Source organism: Chaetura pelagica, unplaced genomic scaffold (assembly GCF_000747805.2).
Source record: "Chaetura pelagica isolate M959 unplaced genomic scaffold, ChaPel_1.0 scaffold87, whole genome shotgun sequence".
Lineage (NCBI taxonomy): Eukaryota > Metazoa > Chordata > Aves > Apodiformes > Apodidae > Chaetura > Chaetura pelagica.
Genome location: NW_009954189.1, coordinates 197,193 through 212,819, shown reverse-complemented (window position 1 = coordinate 212,819; position 15,627 = coordinate 197,193). Strand labels below are relative to the sequence as shown.

At 45.6% G+C, this 15,627-nt stretch overlaps 1 protein-coding gene across 1 annotated transcript in view; it reads left to right on the top strand.

The window, feature by feature from the left end:
* The window catches only part of PTH1R (parathyroid hormone 1 receptor), a 54,959-nt gene that overhangs the window by 36,190 nt on the left and 3,142 nt on the right, over window positions 1-15,627 (top strand). Inside the window, exons 7-10 of the mRNA XM_010003056.1 lie at window positions 2,531-2,684; window positions 8,710-8,770; window positions 10,599-10,665; window positions 14,354-14,448. Coding sequence (XP_010001358.1) covers window positions 2,531-2,684; window positions 8,710-8,770; window positions 10,599-10,665; window positions 14,354-14,448 — 377 coding nt within the window. The remainder of the gene's footprint in view (window positions 1-2,530; window positions 2,685-8,709; window positions 8,771-10,598; window positions 10,666-14,353; window positions 14,449-15,627) is intronic.

Sequence of the window (15,627 nt, the reverse complement as noted above, 5' to 3'; positions counted from 1 at the left end):
CTGACAGTCCACACATAGCAAAGCTACACAGATACCTCATCTTGGGAAGCTCTCAGCCTTGACTCCAGAGACCCTCACCTCTGAAAAATGACATTTTAGAAGGGACAGTAGAGGGATTATAAGCAATCAGAAGAAAAGCTAGAGTTCATCTGCAGAAAAGCAGATGTCTACAAAAGAGAACACCTTCATTTAATCTACTCACCCCAGGTTCCACCTGTGGTCAGCTGGGTCAATATAGTCAACACAGGCAGCTGAATCAAGGATGGTTGATTCAAGGGTGTGATACACCACATCCTAATATAAAACTTGAAGGGAGGTGAACCTGTCTCTAGAAGTATATGTTTCTTTTCATTGTGTAGAAAGCTCAGCCAGAGACATTCCATTGTCCCTGTGTTTGGGGAAGATAAAGCCCATCTTTAGGTTACAAAGTTGTCCCCACTTACTAAAGCTGTCTGCTCTCCTTGTCATAGGTCTCATCACAAGTTTGCAGTGGTGGGTTCTAGGTATGATAGCTCATCAGCCACGAATTTTTGGATGCTAGAGACACAGAAGAGATAGATATTAGGATCAAAGGTCAGGAGTCACCTTCAATGCACACAAAAATCTGAGCTAGTTCAAACATCCTACTGGAGTAGCTCTCACAAGGTGGCAATAAACTTTCTGCCTGTGCATTCATTTGACTTCTCAGGTCTTCCACAGCCTGTGCTGCTACCAGGGACCTGGCCACCAACCCCCCCTGCAATAAATCAGCCCACATGAGGTGTCCTACTGGGCATCCAAGTCCCCTCCAATGGAATTTTCTCATCTTTCCTTCCAAGTTCAGAGATCCATTTCATTCATGGGGTGAGTGTCCGACTAGAGCACTCAGCACACTTCAAAACATTCCCTTTTTGGAAAGAACACAAAATATTTTACTGCACTGTTTTCTGTTTCTCCTTGAGCTGCACCCATTATAAGGAATAATTGGGATGATACGCTGCATTCTTTGGATATTAGCAGTTTTTATGGCATTTCCCACTCTGCTGAATTGAAAGGCACACAAGTGATGAAGGAAAAAATTAATTCATTCCTTTTGCTTCCAAGTGAATTGGGAGCTTTGCAATTATTGCCTGGTGTTCCCTGTGTGGGAGCAGATGTTTATATTTATTTATTTTTGTAAATACAAAAACTATTATTAAAGCTGGATGGGGATTTTTAGTTCTCTTCCTTCCACTTTAACTAGTTTCACCTGTAAAAGAAAATAAGTGTAAATGTGTCCATATTTCATATAGCTACATATATATATGTATATTATGTGCACATATTCATTTTGATTGGAAAAGGATCAACATAACAACTGGGCCAGAAAAAAAATATCTGGTTTTATTTACAAGTTGCTTATTGAAATTTTCTGCAAGTCACTCATATTCCTCTCCAAGGAAGGGGCAGAGAGAGATGTGGTGTTGCTGTGGGATGTGTTTAATGGCCAGAAGTTTCTGTGAAATTGGACTATCCAGATTCCTAGAATTTCCATGTGGACAAGAGATGGTTTTAAGGGTCCCTTGGTGCCCATTAACTCCACTTGGCATCATTACTTTGCAGTTTTGCTCTACTAGGACTGAGACATGTTGAAACAAGGCTGGATTTGCCCCACTCTGCCAGGAGAGCAGGGCAGGGTTGGGTCACAGACAAGGTTTTTCTCTCCAGAAAGCAAAGGGCTGCAGGTCAGTGTGGAGTGAGAGTTCTGCTAATGTACCCAGTTAAAACTGGTGTGTCCTGGAAGTCTCTACTAGGTTTCCCACCTTGAAGCTCAGGTCTGTTCTGAAAGTGTCTTGATATTTTGAGGGTGATCCTTGGGCTGGAGCAGCTCTGGAGCCAGGCTGGGAGAGTTGGGGTGTTCAGCCTGGAGAAGAGAAGGCTCCAGGGAGAGCTGAGAGCAGCTTCCAGGGCCTGAAGGGGCTCCAGGAAAGCTGGGGAGGGGCTTGGGACAAGGGCAGGGAGGGATGGGAGCAGGGGGAAGGGTTTCCAGCTGGCAGAGGGAGCTGGAGCTGAGATGGGAGGGAGAAATTCTTTGCTGTGAGGGAGGTGAGACTCTGGCCCACCTTGCCCAGAGAAGTTGTGGCTGCATCAGAACACCCTCACCAAGATGACTTTGCCACAGCCCTTTGTCCTCTAACTTGGACAAGAAACACAGGAAAAAAATTAAACAGAGCTGTCCAAGAAGGGGAAGAGTAAGATCAGGTCAGCATCTCTTCACCCATACCCTGTCCTTCTGCACCTCTCAGTTCAGTTCTCAGTTCACTCTCTCAGTTCGGCTGAGGTGAAGCTTCTTCTCAATTGTCCATCTCTTCTGTTGTACTGATTTCCCCCTGGTAAAAGCTCTGCCGTGGAACTGTTTATTTTATTTTCCTTTCTCCATCCTGTTTTCCAGCCCATTTTGGCAACTCATGGCTTTAAGCAGAGAAAGAATTTCACACCATGTTCTTGTCTTTCTGTGATGATCTTAAAGGTCTTTTCAAACTTTAACAATTCTATGATTCTCTGATTGCAGGTGGGCTGTAAAGTAGCTGTTACCTTTTTCCTCTACTTCCTGGCAACCAATTACTACTGGATTCTGGTGGAAGGGCTCTATCTCCACAGCCTCATCTTCATGGCATTTTTCTCAGAGAAGAAGTATCTTTGGGGATTCACATTATTTGGCTGGGGTAAGTCATGGCTGCTCCTTATGGTTGACTTAAGAGGCCTGTGGGTGATAGACTTTGAAGCAGAGAGGGCATAGATATAAGGAGAGGAGAAAATCAGAGGGACAGTGACCCTTCCAAGGACAGCTCAGCTTTCTCGTGAAGCTTTTATCATTTCTAAATTGTGGTGTTTTGACAATATGGCACTTCAGGACCTCTGGAAGGTCTGCCCAGGTTTGGAGAGAGAGCATATCTCCCCATCCTGCCAGGGCAGCAGATGTGTACACGTGACAGGTGATTTTAGTGAAGCCTCTGAGTGATCCCCAGCTCTGCCAAGGGCCTCCTGCTCAGAAACAGGGGTTGGGCTGCAGGGGTGGAAAGTTGTCTGAGGCTGTGAGTATCTGCTCCTCACAGCAGAGCTAAGCTCTGACTTCCTACCTCAGACCTCAGTCGCTTTAAAAAGCTCCTGAGGTTTCACCAGTAGAAACCTGCAATTTGTGGGGAAGTTTGTGGGTTTTTGCCCTTTTCTTTTAACTCGGAGATCTTTTCCTGGAGTAAGGAGAAAGGGAGTGGGATGTGGGTGCAGGAAGGGTGCTCGTTAGTAGAAGGCATTGTGGGCACACACATTTCAGATGAGAATGTGCCTTCTGTTCTCTTCTGGCACTAGCTTGGAATTGCAAGGAGTTATGAGGTGTTGGTAGGCTGAGGACAATAAAACAACTGCTCACAGTTGTTTAAAGCTTGTGGACTGTGAGGTAGAACAAGAAATCTATTAGATGATCCTCCAGGACTTAACTAAGAAAAATGGGGTGTGGGTCTACAAAGGAGGTCACAGCAGGAAAAACCTGTTCAGAGGTGCCTACGGTTACATTTAAACCATATGGACTGCAACCACTTCCCAGTTTCCAAGCTCAAAATGCACCTGGCCACATCCTGACTGCATTTTAGGACCAGATTAGTGTGTGCACCACACCATACCCTGTCCAGAAACCAAACAGTGTCTCTAACAGTGGAGCTCTGAGCAAGCCAGATAGAGCAGATTCAAATTTATGGAGGACTGTGGGAGGATTTTGTGCTTTCTGAGAGGAAGCAAGGGATTCACTAGTCTGGGATAGACCAGCCTGCAGGAATCTTTCCAGCTTTCCTCCTTCTTCACTGTGGTGATGGGGGAGAAGGGATCTGCAAGATCCTTACTAACCTCATGTTCAGGTCAGAAACTGCCACATGATAAAGACAGGAGGTGTAAATGTGAGTCCCAAAGTGGGGATCTGTGTCTCAGGCAAACTCTAGTTCCAGCCAGCTGGTGGCTTGGGGGGAAAATAAATAAATGGAGAGAGATACTCTGGGCACAGGGTATTTCTTACCTCAGCTGCTGTGAGCCAGAAAGGACTTCAGATGTCACCTCTTATTTAAAACAAATTAACAAAAACCAGAACATGCAAAACAAACAAACAAAAATAAAACCAAAAGAAAAAAAAAACAACAACCCACCAAACAAACAACTAAACAAACCCCATCCTCTTTCAAGCCTTCAAGCTACATAAAATTTTCCTCTCAGAAAATGGCATTAAACTGGACAGAGCAGATTTAAAGAAGCAATTCCCCAGAGCAAAGGCTAGGAGAGAAGGAAGAAGCTGGAAAATGATGCCACATGTTTAACAAGAAAAAACAACTCGATGCTGCTCGTAATGCAGCCAAAGGAAAACAGTCAACCAGGCCTGGGTTCCTTTCATTAATTCTCCCAACCACTGCCAGAGTATAATCATTTTATCAGAGCAACCACCAAGCTGAAGTCACACCTGTCACAACACCCATCATCTACACGCATCCAGAAGTTCTGAGGCTGCTCCATTTAAATTCCTCTGGAATGAGAACATAGGATCCCACCAGTTGTATTTGGTTTTGCTTTGTTTTGATTAGCATGATAATGTACACACAGGGACCCGCACAGACGTGTTGCTTTGATAGCTTTTGGGCACTGGAAAGGGCAACCCAATCCAAGACCCACTGGAGTCAGTGGAAAAACTCCAGTTCCCTGCAGTGGGCACTGGATCCTGCCCATACCACAGCAATAAATGACAGGGAATCAGCAATAAATAATGATGACATTCCACGTAGGTACAGAAAAGACAAGTTTGCCCCAAACTGGGGTTGGTTTTATTTACTTGTGTAACAACAAACAACAGTGGATTTATCCTGCCTGGAAATTTCCAAAGTGGGGACAGGGAGTAAAAATCACCCTACAACATTTCCAGACTGCTGAGGAAACCAGAACATATAGTTAGCCTTTGATGTCAGACCCAGAGATCTCTGTCCAGTCTTTTCAATCCACATCCTCACTGGAACAAGGGAGCACAGCTCCGTGGGAGCCAGAGTGTCCTTCTTGCAAGGGAGACTCTGGTGACAGAGAGGAGCTTGCTCCTTGCCAGCACCCTACAGAAATAAATAAATAATGACACTGCAATGGCATTGGCAACAATAAATTCCCCAACAGACTTCAAATTCCCCACAGCTGTTTTATGAAGGAAGTCTAAGAAGCATGACCAACAGCTAGAAAACCCAAGCTGATTCCACTGGCATTTCTCCTTCACACCATGTTAATTCCACCTCTGGCTGGACTGCACTGGTTTTCAGCTATGGTGCAAATGAGGGTTGTAGGGAGACCTGGAAAAGAGAAATGGATTGGTGTGCTGTTGTTAGAGGTGCTCAGGTCCAAAAAATCCCATGTTGGTGAGCCCTGCATGTTGATCTAAGCAGAAATGATCCTCACCTGAACATATGTGGACCCAACAGGACAAGAGGCATTGGAGAGTATTATTAACCCTATTTAATATTAGGAAACCGTGGCACAGAGGGACTGAAAAAACACATGCATTGTTCCTCAGAGAGGTTTTCAAATAGCAGGGAGCTGAGACCAGCTTTCTTCAGACCTACACAAGGTCTATTCACAAGCTTTCTTCTCCTATAACAGTCACTTTGCAACCACCTCCCTTCTCCACAGCTTTGCCAGGTGCATGAAAGCCACTCTTCCAACTGCTAGGGGCACGTACACAGGAAAAGCAACAGAGGGGGTTGGGATGGTCACCAGACTTTGCCCAGCTTGAGGTTTTGCACTTTTTCCAGCTGATGGGGAGATACCTGACTTTATAGCACCTGCATTGTACACACTGTGTGTATGGACTGGAAATGCACAGCGCATACAATGTGGATTCTGTAGAAGTCGCTCGCGGCACCGCCGGGGTCACCCTGCATCACCCCGCTCCTGCTCGGGGGGTGCCCACACACAAGGGGGAGGACATGCACGTATCCATCCATGCCTGCACCTGTCTGTGCTCATGGACACCCAGGAGATCCCAGGCTTTATGGAAAGTCACTTTCTTTCTGCTGGTGGGGTGGCCAGATGCGTGGAGCCACGTCTGGCTTTCCTTCTGAGGGCCCTCTTGGCTATCTTGCTGTTTGTGGGTGTCTTTGGATGTCAGACTTCAAGGACCTGAGTCCTGATTTTCTCATCGGTTGCTCTCCCATCAAGGAGCACTGTGAGTGCTCAGCAGAGGGGATTGTCAGCCTTGGGTCATCACAGACCAGGACTTTCAAGAGGATACAGTAGAAAAGTCAGTCATAGAGTCACAGAGTCGTCAGGGTTGGAAGGGACCTCTGAAGATCATCTAGTCCAACCCCCCTACTAGAGCAGGATCACCTAGAGCAGGTCACACAGGAACACCACAGGTGATCACCCTCTGAAAGCTGGTGGCAAAGCTAAGCCTTCAGACTCTTTAAGTTGAAAGACTACCCTGCCAGAGGAGGAGATTATTGAACTCTGGAAGCTGCCTGAGAGCCCAAACTCTGCCTGTCACATTGACATAGAGAGAATGTAAAAATGGAGCAGAGGAAAGTGAGGGGGGAGGATTAGTACCACATTTGTAAATTTATGATTGTTCACATCACCAAAAATAAATAAATAAATAAATAAATAATCAGAGGATGCAGAAATACAAGTGTAGCACTAAAACTGGTGCCAGGAATTCACTTGGTGTGTTCTGCAAAAAAAAATGTCGAGGATCCTTTTCCTAAGCTTGCCTGAACAGAACGAGGCAACAGTGCACAGGGCACAATAAATCCACACAGAGGCATTTTTTTAGGTATAATTATTTTCTCCTGTCTATTTGATTGTTGTTAGGAACCTTGAACACAGCACAAGAACAGGGTGAATGGGAACAGTGACTTTTCTGAGGTACAGAACAGGCTAGATAGGAACAAGTACATGTCAGACACAAGCAGATCTCTGAAACAATCCATATTTCAAGCTTAGAGCTTCACAGGAGAGGGTCAACACCTCCCCTCTCTCAGGCAGGCAGCAGGCATTTCTGCCTCTCAGCACAGCCAGTTTCTCATACAACCTGGAACATCCCCAGTGATATCAGCAAAGTTCTATGCCTTTAATCCTGGGGTAGCTCAGCCAGTAGCTCCGAGCACGCACGTACTTTTCATAGATAGCTGGGCAGCAGGGAGGAGGAAATAGATGGTGCTCATTACAATAAATCATTGTCTTCTCCAAGCCCTCAGCTTCAACAGGCTGAAGGGTTCACAGTGCAGTAAGGATTTTCTTTCCAACACCAGCCATGGTAGGGGATGGTAAAGTAGGGTGCAGTCCTTCTAAATGTATCTTTGTGGGCAGTGCTGCTGGGCTGGTCCTGGGGGAGACTCTGTGTTGCATTAGTTGTGCTTTCTTATGTTACCATGGCCTTTAAAAGGTTCCAACCAAGATAACAGCCCTGTTGTCCACATGTAGAGGAGTCAGGCACCCTGCTCCACACCCCAGCTCAGGAAAGCCTCCATGCTCAGGGAAACCTTCAAGCACTCTAATGAGACTTAAGTGCATGCTGAAAGTTAAGCCTGGAGCTCCAATGGGCCCAGGCTGGGAACAGCATATTTACAGTCATCAGTGATAAATGTCCCCTTTGTTTATATTTTTAATTATTTTTTTTTTTCACCTGAAAGGGGCTATTCTTCTGGAATTTGTGGAAGCTACTGTGGATTTGATCCTGCCTTTTAAGGGAAGCCAGTAGGGGACCCAGTTGTACAAATAAAGCAGAACTCGACCATAAAAAAAAAATAAATAGAATATTCCAATTAGGTATTGATGATTCTTTTCCTTTTCACAGGGAAAAGATGGTGCCCAGTGTCACTGTGCTGACATAAGGATGATCCATTTGGGAGTGAACCTTGGGCTAGAGTATTTTGCAAATGTTACCCTAAATTCTACCATTTTTCTGCTTCATGCAGCAAGTCTCTCACACTTCACAGAGCTTCTAATCCAGCCCTGTGCTGGGGGAAATGGTCCAACCCTGACTCCAGATTCACCTGTCCTTGACATCAGGGGAAGGGAACAAATACCCTGGGAAATGTATGCTGCAGGAAGCCCTTCCTGGGTCAAATTGAATGAGTTGGCTTGAGCAGGTATCAGTCACCCAGGTTCAATCCCTACAGGCTGTGTATCTACAGTGTAGTGCTAGAGGACAAGCATAGGATGATTAATCCTGTCAAGTCCATGACCCATCTCCATCCCAGACCAGCTGGGCATCTCTCAAACATAGATGAGGAGGTGCTTAAGCCTGGACAATGCCTGGCTGGCAACTTGGAAAAGCAAGCTGCCCTGTTTTGAAAGTCAGGAGAGTTCAGCAGGGTGGAGATGTCCCAGCCATGACATTTGTCTTCCAGAAAATATTTCCTGGTGCTGTTTTTAGTATTTGGACTACAAAGGAGGTGTGAGACCAAGATCAGGCTTTCCTAGTCTAAATTCATAGAATCATGGAATGGCTTAGGTTGGAAGAGACCTTAAAGATCACCTAGTTCCAACCCCCCTGCCATGGGCAGGGACACCTCCCACTAGACCAGGCTGCTCCAAGCCCCATCCAACCTGCCCTTCAACACTTGCTTGAATATTAAAAAACTCCTTCTTCCACCCTCCTCAAGCTTGTTCCACTTGCATTTATTATATCAGAGCCTCTAGTCCCCCTACTCACCCTGCCTGACCTGTGTTCTGTTGCAGGACTCCCTGCTGTATTTGTTACAGCGTGGGCCAGCGTGAGAGCCACTCTAGCCGACACGGAGTAAGTCTCATCAGATCTTCTTTCCTCCCTTGTATGTGTGATGGGGTTTTGGGGGGCTTTTGGTGACTTTGTGGGTGAATCAAAAGTTTAAAAGGAACCAGGCGAATCCAGAAGTGATTTCTATTTGAAGGCAAAAAACTTCTGGGGAAGGTTTGGGCAGGGTTGGTTTGTTGTTGTTTTTTTTCCTGGGTTTTCTTTCTTTCATTTTAGAGAATTTCATCCATTTGAACCCCTGCAGATGTTATCCCTGAGGTTCAAGGGGAATATTTCACAGCCAAACAGGGACAGGACAGTGGGCTTTTACATCCAAAATGACTGGGAATGAAGTTTGGAGATAGCAGGTTCAGGACAGTCAGAGGAGACGATCTGACCCTGGTGAGGTGGTGAAGCTGTAACTCCAGGAGGTGTGGGTGCCAGAATGGCCTTAGGTTTTAAAAGAATTTGTACAACTTCACGGAAGATCAATTTCTCCAGAAGTATTAAATGCTCAGTAAAGTTCTGGCTCAGGAAACCACCATGAATGGCAGATTGTTGGAAGAATATTCTAGAAAAATATCGTTACCTGCTTGCCTGTTCCAGGTTAAATATCAGCTTCTGGCTACTGTCAGGAACAAGATATGGATCAACTGTTTCTTTGGTCCCACACTGCCACCTTCATGGCCTTGTATTTTTACAAAATTCCATAGCATCCAATCTTCAAACCCCAATACAATCACATTTTCCCCCCCAAAAATGAAGAGGCCTGACCACAGAATGGGTTTTATCCATCAGCAGTGGGGGATCCCCAGACAGCTTTCCAAAAGGCTTTACCTTGGAGGACAGTGCTTTCCAAATGGGGTTTCAGCTCCAGGCTTGGAAGGACAGAGTAGCAGAGCTCCTGAAGTGTGACACACCTGCATTGGCTCAGGCTCATCCTCACGGAGCCTTTCAGTCAGCACCAGTGGTTTGTCTGCCCTTGCCTCTCGTTTTCTTTGAATAACTGCCTGGGCAGAATTTGGCCTCTGAAATGAAAACTGCAGCTGCCATGTGGGGGCTGTCTGGCTCAGATAAAGGAAAGCTTGTGGCACTTCACTGTCCATGGTTGGAGAGAACTCAAATAGAGCAATTCACACTGAGTGACCCTATTCAATGGCTGCTGGAAGCACCTGGGAGAAAACAGTGTTCAGCCCCTTCTTGACAGATGAATGACTCTAGCCCAACATCCACACCAGCAAGAGTTTGCCCTTCCAGTCCCCACCTGGATAAGGGCTGAAGATGAAAAGGAGATAAAGACTTTCATAGGGCATGGCTGGGTCTGACTGCAGGGCTGATGGAAACACAGGAGTCGAATGCAGAACCACAGCATTGTCACCATCACTATGTCTTCAGACAGGACCAGTCCCCAAGCAAAGTTGTGCAGGTTTATTCCAAGGGTTAAAGTTAGGCCGTTTGCACCTCTCTTGTTTTCTTGAAAGCTGGAGGACTTTTAGTGTAGCTTTCTTTCTGGTAAGGAGGTGAAAAGGGAGTGGCAAGGTATGGGTTGTCCCCAGAAGGGACTAGTCTTACTGATGGTGGAAAGACCTGTTCCACCAAATGGAGAGGATAAGTTTAACTGTGTTTAATAATTCTTTTAGTTCTGAATAGTGTAAGAGCAGAAGAAGAGCTATTTTCAAGCCATGCTGAATGAAGGCAGGGTCAGAGGGAGGTCCCTTCACTAGAGCTAGGTCCTTCCACTCCACCAGGCTTTGGAGGAACCTGTCCTTCCAGGGTGGATTTATCCAACCAGATACTTAACTCTGTTGGCCTTTGTAACAGATAATTTCCTAATGAGATGTCAATCTCTTCTCAGGTGTTGGGACTTGAGTGCTGGCAATTTAAAATGGATTATTCAGGTGCCCATCCTGGCAGCTATCGTGGTGAGTACTGGCTGACTGTGGGGAATGGGAGGCAGAGCCTTGGGTCAGTGCAAAGACTTGAGCCAAGCTAAACTACTCTTATCACCTTTTTAACACAGTTTGTGCCTTAAAGGTGTGGAGTTTCTGTATATCCAATCTAAAGGCCTTATATTTGACCTGCCTGTAAGTTTGATAGATGCATATGGCAGAGGAGTTTATGAGCAGCTTTAAGTTTTGCTTATGAGATAAACATGACACAGGGGTAAGACCCTAAAATCATTAATAAAACAGACTTTGAAGCCAGTATTTCCAACCCATGAAATACTAGAAATCCTCAGGGGTCATAATACTTTGACATCAGGCACCTTACATGGGCTCCATAGCTGGACCAGACCTTTTCTCTGGGCATGCTTCTGTGTCATTAGATTGTTTCAGACCTACCTTGCTGAGCTGACAGAAGCTTGGGATACCTCAAAAGTGGGATGAAACCATCCCATCTATGATCCAGCATGCTGGTAGTCATTGACACAAGATCACTTCAGCCCCCACCCAGCAGCCAGAGGGGACAGAAGGAATGTAGGTGACATTATCCAGATACAGAAATGAGCTCTCACAAGCTGGAGAGGTCACTAAAAGATGTTATTATCTGCACAAGGGGAAATCAGTGGGTGACTGTGTTTGCTTGAGCAGAGTTCTCATTAGTTAGAGAACCTTCTTTCACAGTTCTCATTAATATCCCTCTTTGCTCCCTCCATGATTCTCCATCAGTCCATCTTCTGCTGGTTAGAGGAGTGCATGCAAAGGAGCTTTTCCACTCCCTCACATCCTATTCCCCCTTTACATTCACCTAGGAGTAGCTGAGTGCAGTCAGTAAGAATCTCTCTATAATCTTTAGAGGGTTTTCCATCAAGCTCTATCTACTTCCTTCTGGCTTACAAACCAGGAGGCCTTGGAAGATGGTCAGTGTGGGTGAGAAGAAAATCAGATTATCTGCATATAAACAGCAGGAGAGTTTCTGAAGTGCCTATGTTCATAAGTGCAACTAGGTGAGCTGCTCTGGACTTGGGGTCAGGGCTTATTTTCTTCCTCAGAATTTCCTTTTGTGGAAATTCTCCACCTGGCTTTAGCAATTAGTTCTGCACCTTGGAAGAAACGAATCACCAAGCCCACACCGTGGTCAATGGAAACCAAACAGCAGGATGGAGAATAAAGTTCAGATAGTTCACCTATAGGAATGCCAGCAACCTCACTGCATTTAATGTAAGGTCCAATTAGCAGAGGAGAAAGAGCTCAATTGAGACTCATCCTTGTAAAAATAATGTTTCTCCATGAGGTTCAGCTGTGCTTGCACCCTGTCTATTTGCAAATGTAGCTATTTATCATGCAAAAATATTCTGTGGGTTGTTTCTGTTTAATTTCTGTGGGCTCATATTGTTCACTTGGCAGCCTTTTCAGTTCCCACACTGGCTGGTAAGATGTCGCTGGACCAAGTTATACATTTTCTGGATGTACTTGCAGAGAATTTGAAGGCTGAGGAGCTCAAAACCCTTCCCCTCTCCTGCTAATTTTTAAGTTAACTCAGTTGTCTGGATTTCTTTTCAAACTCAGCACACGTTTCAGGAAGTTATAGGAGTTTCCCCCTTGACGATGATAAGGTTGGACATGTTCAATGAAGCTGACAAATGTGCAGAGCAAGATCCCACTTTTGAGCCTTTGAAGTTAGAAAAACTCATGTGGGAAACAAAGCCTGGCTTTCCCCCTCACTCCCCTTTCAGATTGGATGCCAATGAGAATGAGTTGTGTGTCCCCGGGCTGTGTGCTTCTCTGTCCCTAGGTCTGTCCATCCCTCCCTTATAATTTTTGTGCCAGTCAGTAAATTCCAACCAAATGGAACTAAGGGAATGGGGCTCCATGGATGTTACATTCCCACAAACCTCCTGAAAATAGTCAAACAGATACAGGAGAGAAATTCTACTCCTGGCCCTCCAAGGAACAGGGTGTAATAGGACCTTACCCCCTTCTTAACACAGAGCAGAGCTGTTCAAAAGGAACTTGCACCTCGTTAAAGGAGAAAGAATCCAACCACAGAAGACAAAGCCATAGCAAACCAAGCTGTGCTCCTCCAGCAGCTCAGGGAACTACTTGTTTTAACAGTGAGGATAATGAACCCTTGGAACAATTTACCAATGGTTGTGGTAGGATCTCCGTCATGGAAACACTGAAGCCCAGATCTGCTCTAGCTCAAACAGAAATGAATACAAGGAGGTCTTATGGACTGAGTTTTGCAGGAGATCAAACTAGAGGCTCACAATGGCCCGTTCTGGCATAAAGCTATGACCCTGTGTGTGGCATGGTAATCTGTTTCCTTGCAATGCTGCTATACTGGCATCTGAGAAGCCAAATGACTGTTGCAAGCCTCCAGAGAAATCCATAGGCACCAGTGGCAGCCCAGCAGTGTGGACTGGAATAGGCTGCCCAAGGAGGTGGTTGAGTCACCATCCCTGGAGGTGTTAAAGAGATGTGTAAATGTGATGCTTAGGAACATGGTTTAAGCATTGCAGTTCTTTTAATGGTTGGACTTGATGACCTTAAAGGTCTTTTCCAACCCGAATAATCCCATTATTCTGCCCAGTGCAGAAGGTTACACAATAGTTCTGCTCTTGGCCTTGCCATAGTCTGAGGAATGGCTTTGTCTAGGGCAGCAGCAGGTGTCATGCCAGCCCTAGTGAAACCAATATCTGAGGAGCTCCAAAAAGCTGGGAATCCCTCAAACATCTCTTAGTATTTTTCTCTTTTAGGTGGCATCATAGTCATGAGATGTTGTCGTTACCTTTTGCTGCCATTGGTTGCCATCAGCACATTCCTGTAGGACTGGATTAGCTTGGCTAATCCACAAGATGGGCTCATAGATGTGGCTCCCTGCATAGGAAGTAGACATTATTTCCTTGCTGTCCTCATCTGGTCCATACCTACTACCTTCCCAGAAGCAGGAGTTAGCAGTAGATATACAACAGTTTTACAGTTATATTGTCCTGCCACATTCTTGATCTGTCATCTCCAGTTAGATCAACTCTGTGTCCCCATCATGGTGCAGTCTCCTTGCTCTGCTTTCCTTTTGCACATGGGAATATGGAAAGGCAACCTACTAATGCTTCTCTTAGCCTGAGGAGATCTTAATCTCAGGTGGGTCACAAGAGAACAAACATAACCTAATTTTTCTTTTCTCCCTTGACCCCAAACTAAGTTTGAGAGGTTATGAAGGCATGAGAAGGACTGGTATCACTGTATGGAGTTTTTTAAGGCAATTATGAGAAAAATACTCACTTGTTCATGCCTCAAAATGCCTGGTGAGCACTGCCTTATATATTGATATCACAGCCAGTTGCTGGGCAGGCTGGCTCAGTTGTAGGTGTTTCCATGTGAGATGCCCAGGCTCTGACAGAGAAAGCCATTCCCTTCTCTCTCTCAGTCATGCAGGTTAAACACAGCTGACCAAATCCCACCAAACATTGGGATTTCCTGTGGAGCTCATGCCTCCCACACCACCAGGTCTCCCAGGAGGAGCTTCACACACAGCAGGACCAGGTCACTGTGTGCCACAGCCCCTTCACTCACCTTGGGGAAAGGATTGACTGAACACCACTGGCACGGTCTTGATCTTATTTAACAGTTGCTCTCTTTGTTGTGCTTTTTCCCCCACCTCTTCCAGGTAAATTTTATTCTTTTTATCAACATTATCAGAGTCCTAGCAACCAAGCTACGAGAGACAAACGCAGGGAGGTGTGACTCAAGGCAACAGTACAGGTGAGTCTCTCAGGTCTCAGGTCTCAGATGAGTACAGGTGAGCCTCTCCACCTCTTGGGAGATGTCAAAGACCCCGTTTTACATCCACAGAGGGAGCCCAGGGTGACTAGTTCATGGTGTCTACACTGTAGACACAGAAAACAAGGTGAGAAGAATGTCATCTTCCAAGTCTGGTAACAGAGAATGAATCAACAGCAGTTTAAACATCTCCTAAAGGCTTTAAATACAACCTGGGGGACCCGTCTTGTAGGTTAAAGAGAGGAATTGAGTCTCTTCAGCCAGCTTGGCAGTGACTGTGCTGGCCTGGAACCAAGGGCACAAAAATAAAAGTATTGCTTATGCTGTTGAAGCCCCTAAAACTTGTACCAGTTGATTTATTTCTTTTTTTATTTCCCTCCTGTGCTTTGTAAAACTTGGTCTATTTGTTCAGTTTGCCCTTCAGTGGGTGTTTCAGCACTTGGGCTGAAAGGAAGAAATATTCCTGACTAGTTACTGGCAATCTGGGCTTTCCTTGTTTGTTTTGTTTTCCTTTGTCCTGCCAGCTCTTCTCTCCTGATAATTTAGGATATTTGTAGCACGGTCAAAACTGGCCAGAAAGAGCAGATTGCTGAGACACCTCAGCTGCTTGAGAGCTCCTGAGGCTTCTCATAATCTCCTGAGCTGGACTGAGCAACATGACACATGCAGAGGGGGGAGAGCAGAATGATTTGGGCTGCAAACCATGAGCTCATTGCTGCCATCTCACTCTCCAAACACAAGACGTTTCATTTGAAGTAGGAATGAGATTTGGCAGGAAAACACCTCTCCATTTTTCTCTGCTGCCCTGTCAGGGCTCTGATTTATCTATTTGTTTATTTCTCCCTGGCTGAAGCTTGCTATTAATTATGGTTTGGATGGGGCTTTCTCCTTTTAATGTGTGAAATTCCCTTGGTGGTTTCCAGTTGCTGGACAGAGGAGGTCCCAGGTCTTTCTGGTAGTGGTGTCTGCTCTTCTCAATAATTGCCTTTACTTGGTGACTTGTTGTAACTCTTGGCAGAAGGTTTAATCCTTCAATTAGCATCACTTCCAGGCAAGGCTGGTTCCCTCAGGAGCAAACCCAGCCAAGTACTTGGGGTTGTATTATATCTCCCCCCAGCCCCCAACCTTGGTGTTATGCTGAGATGGAGCTGCTACTTTAAA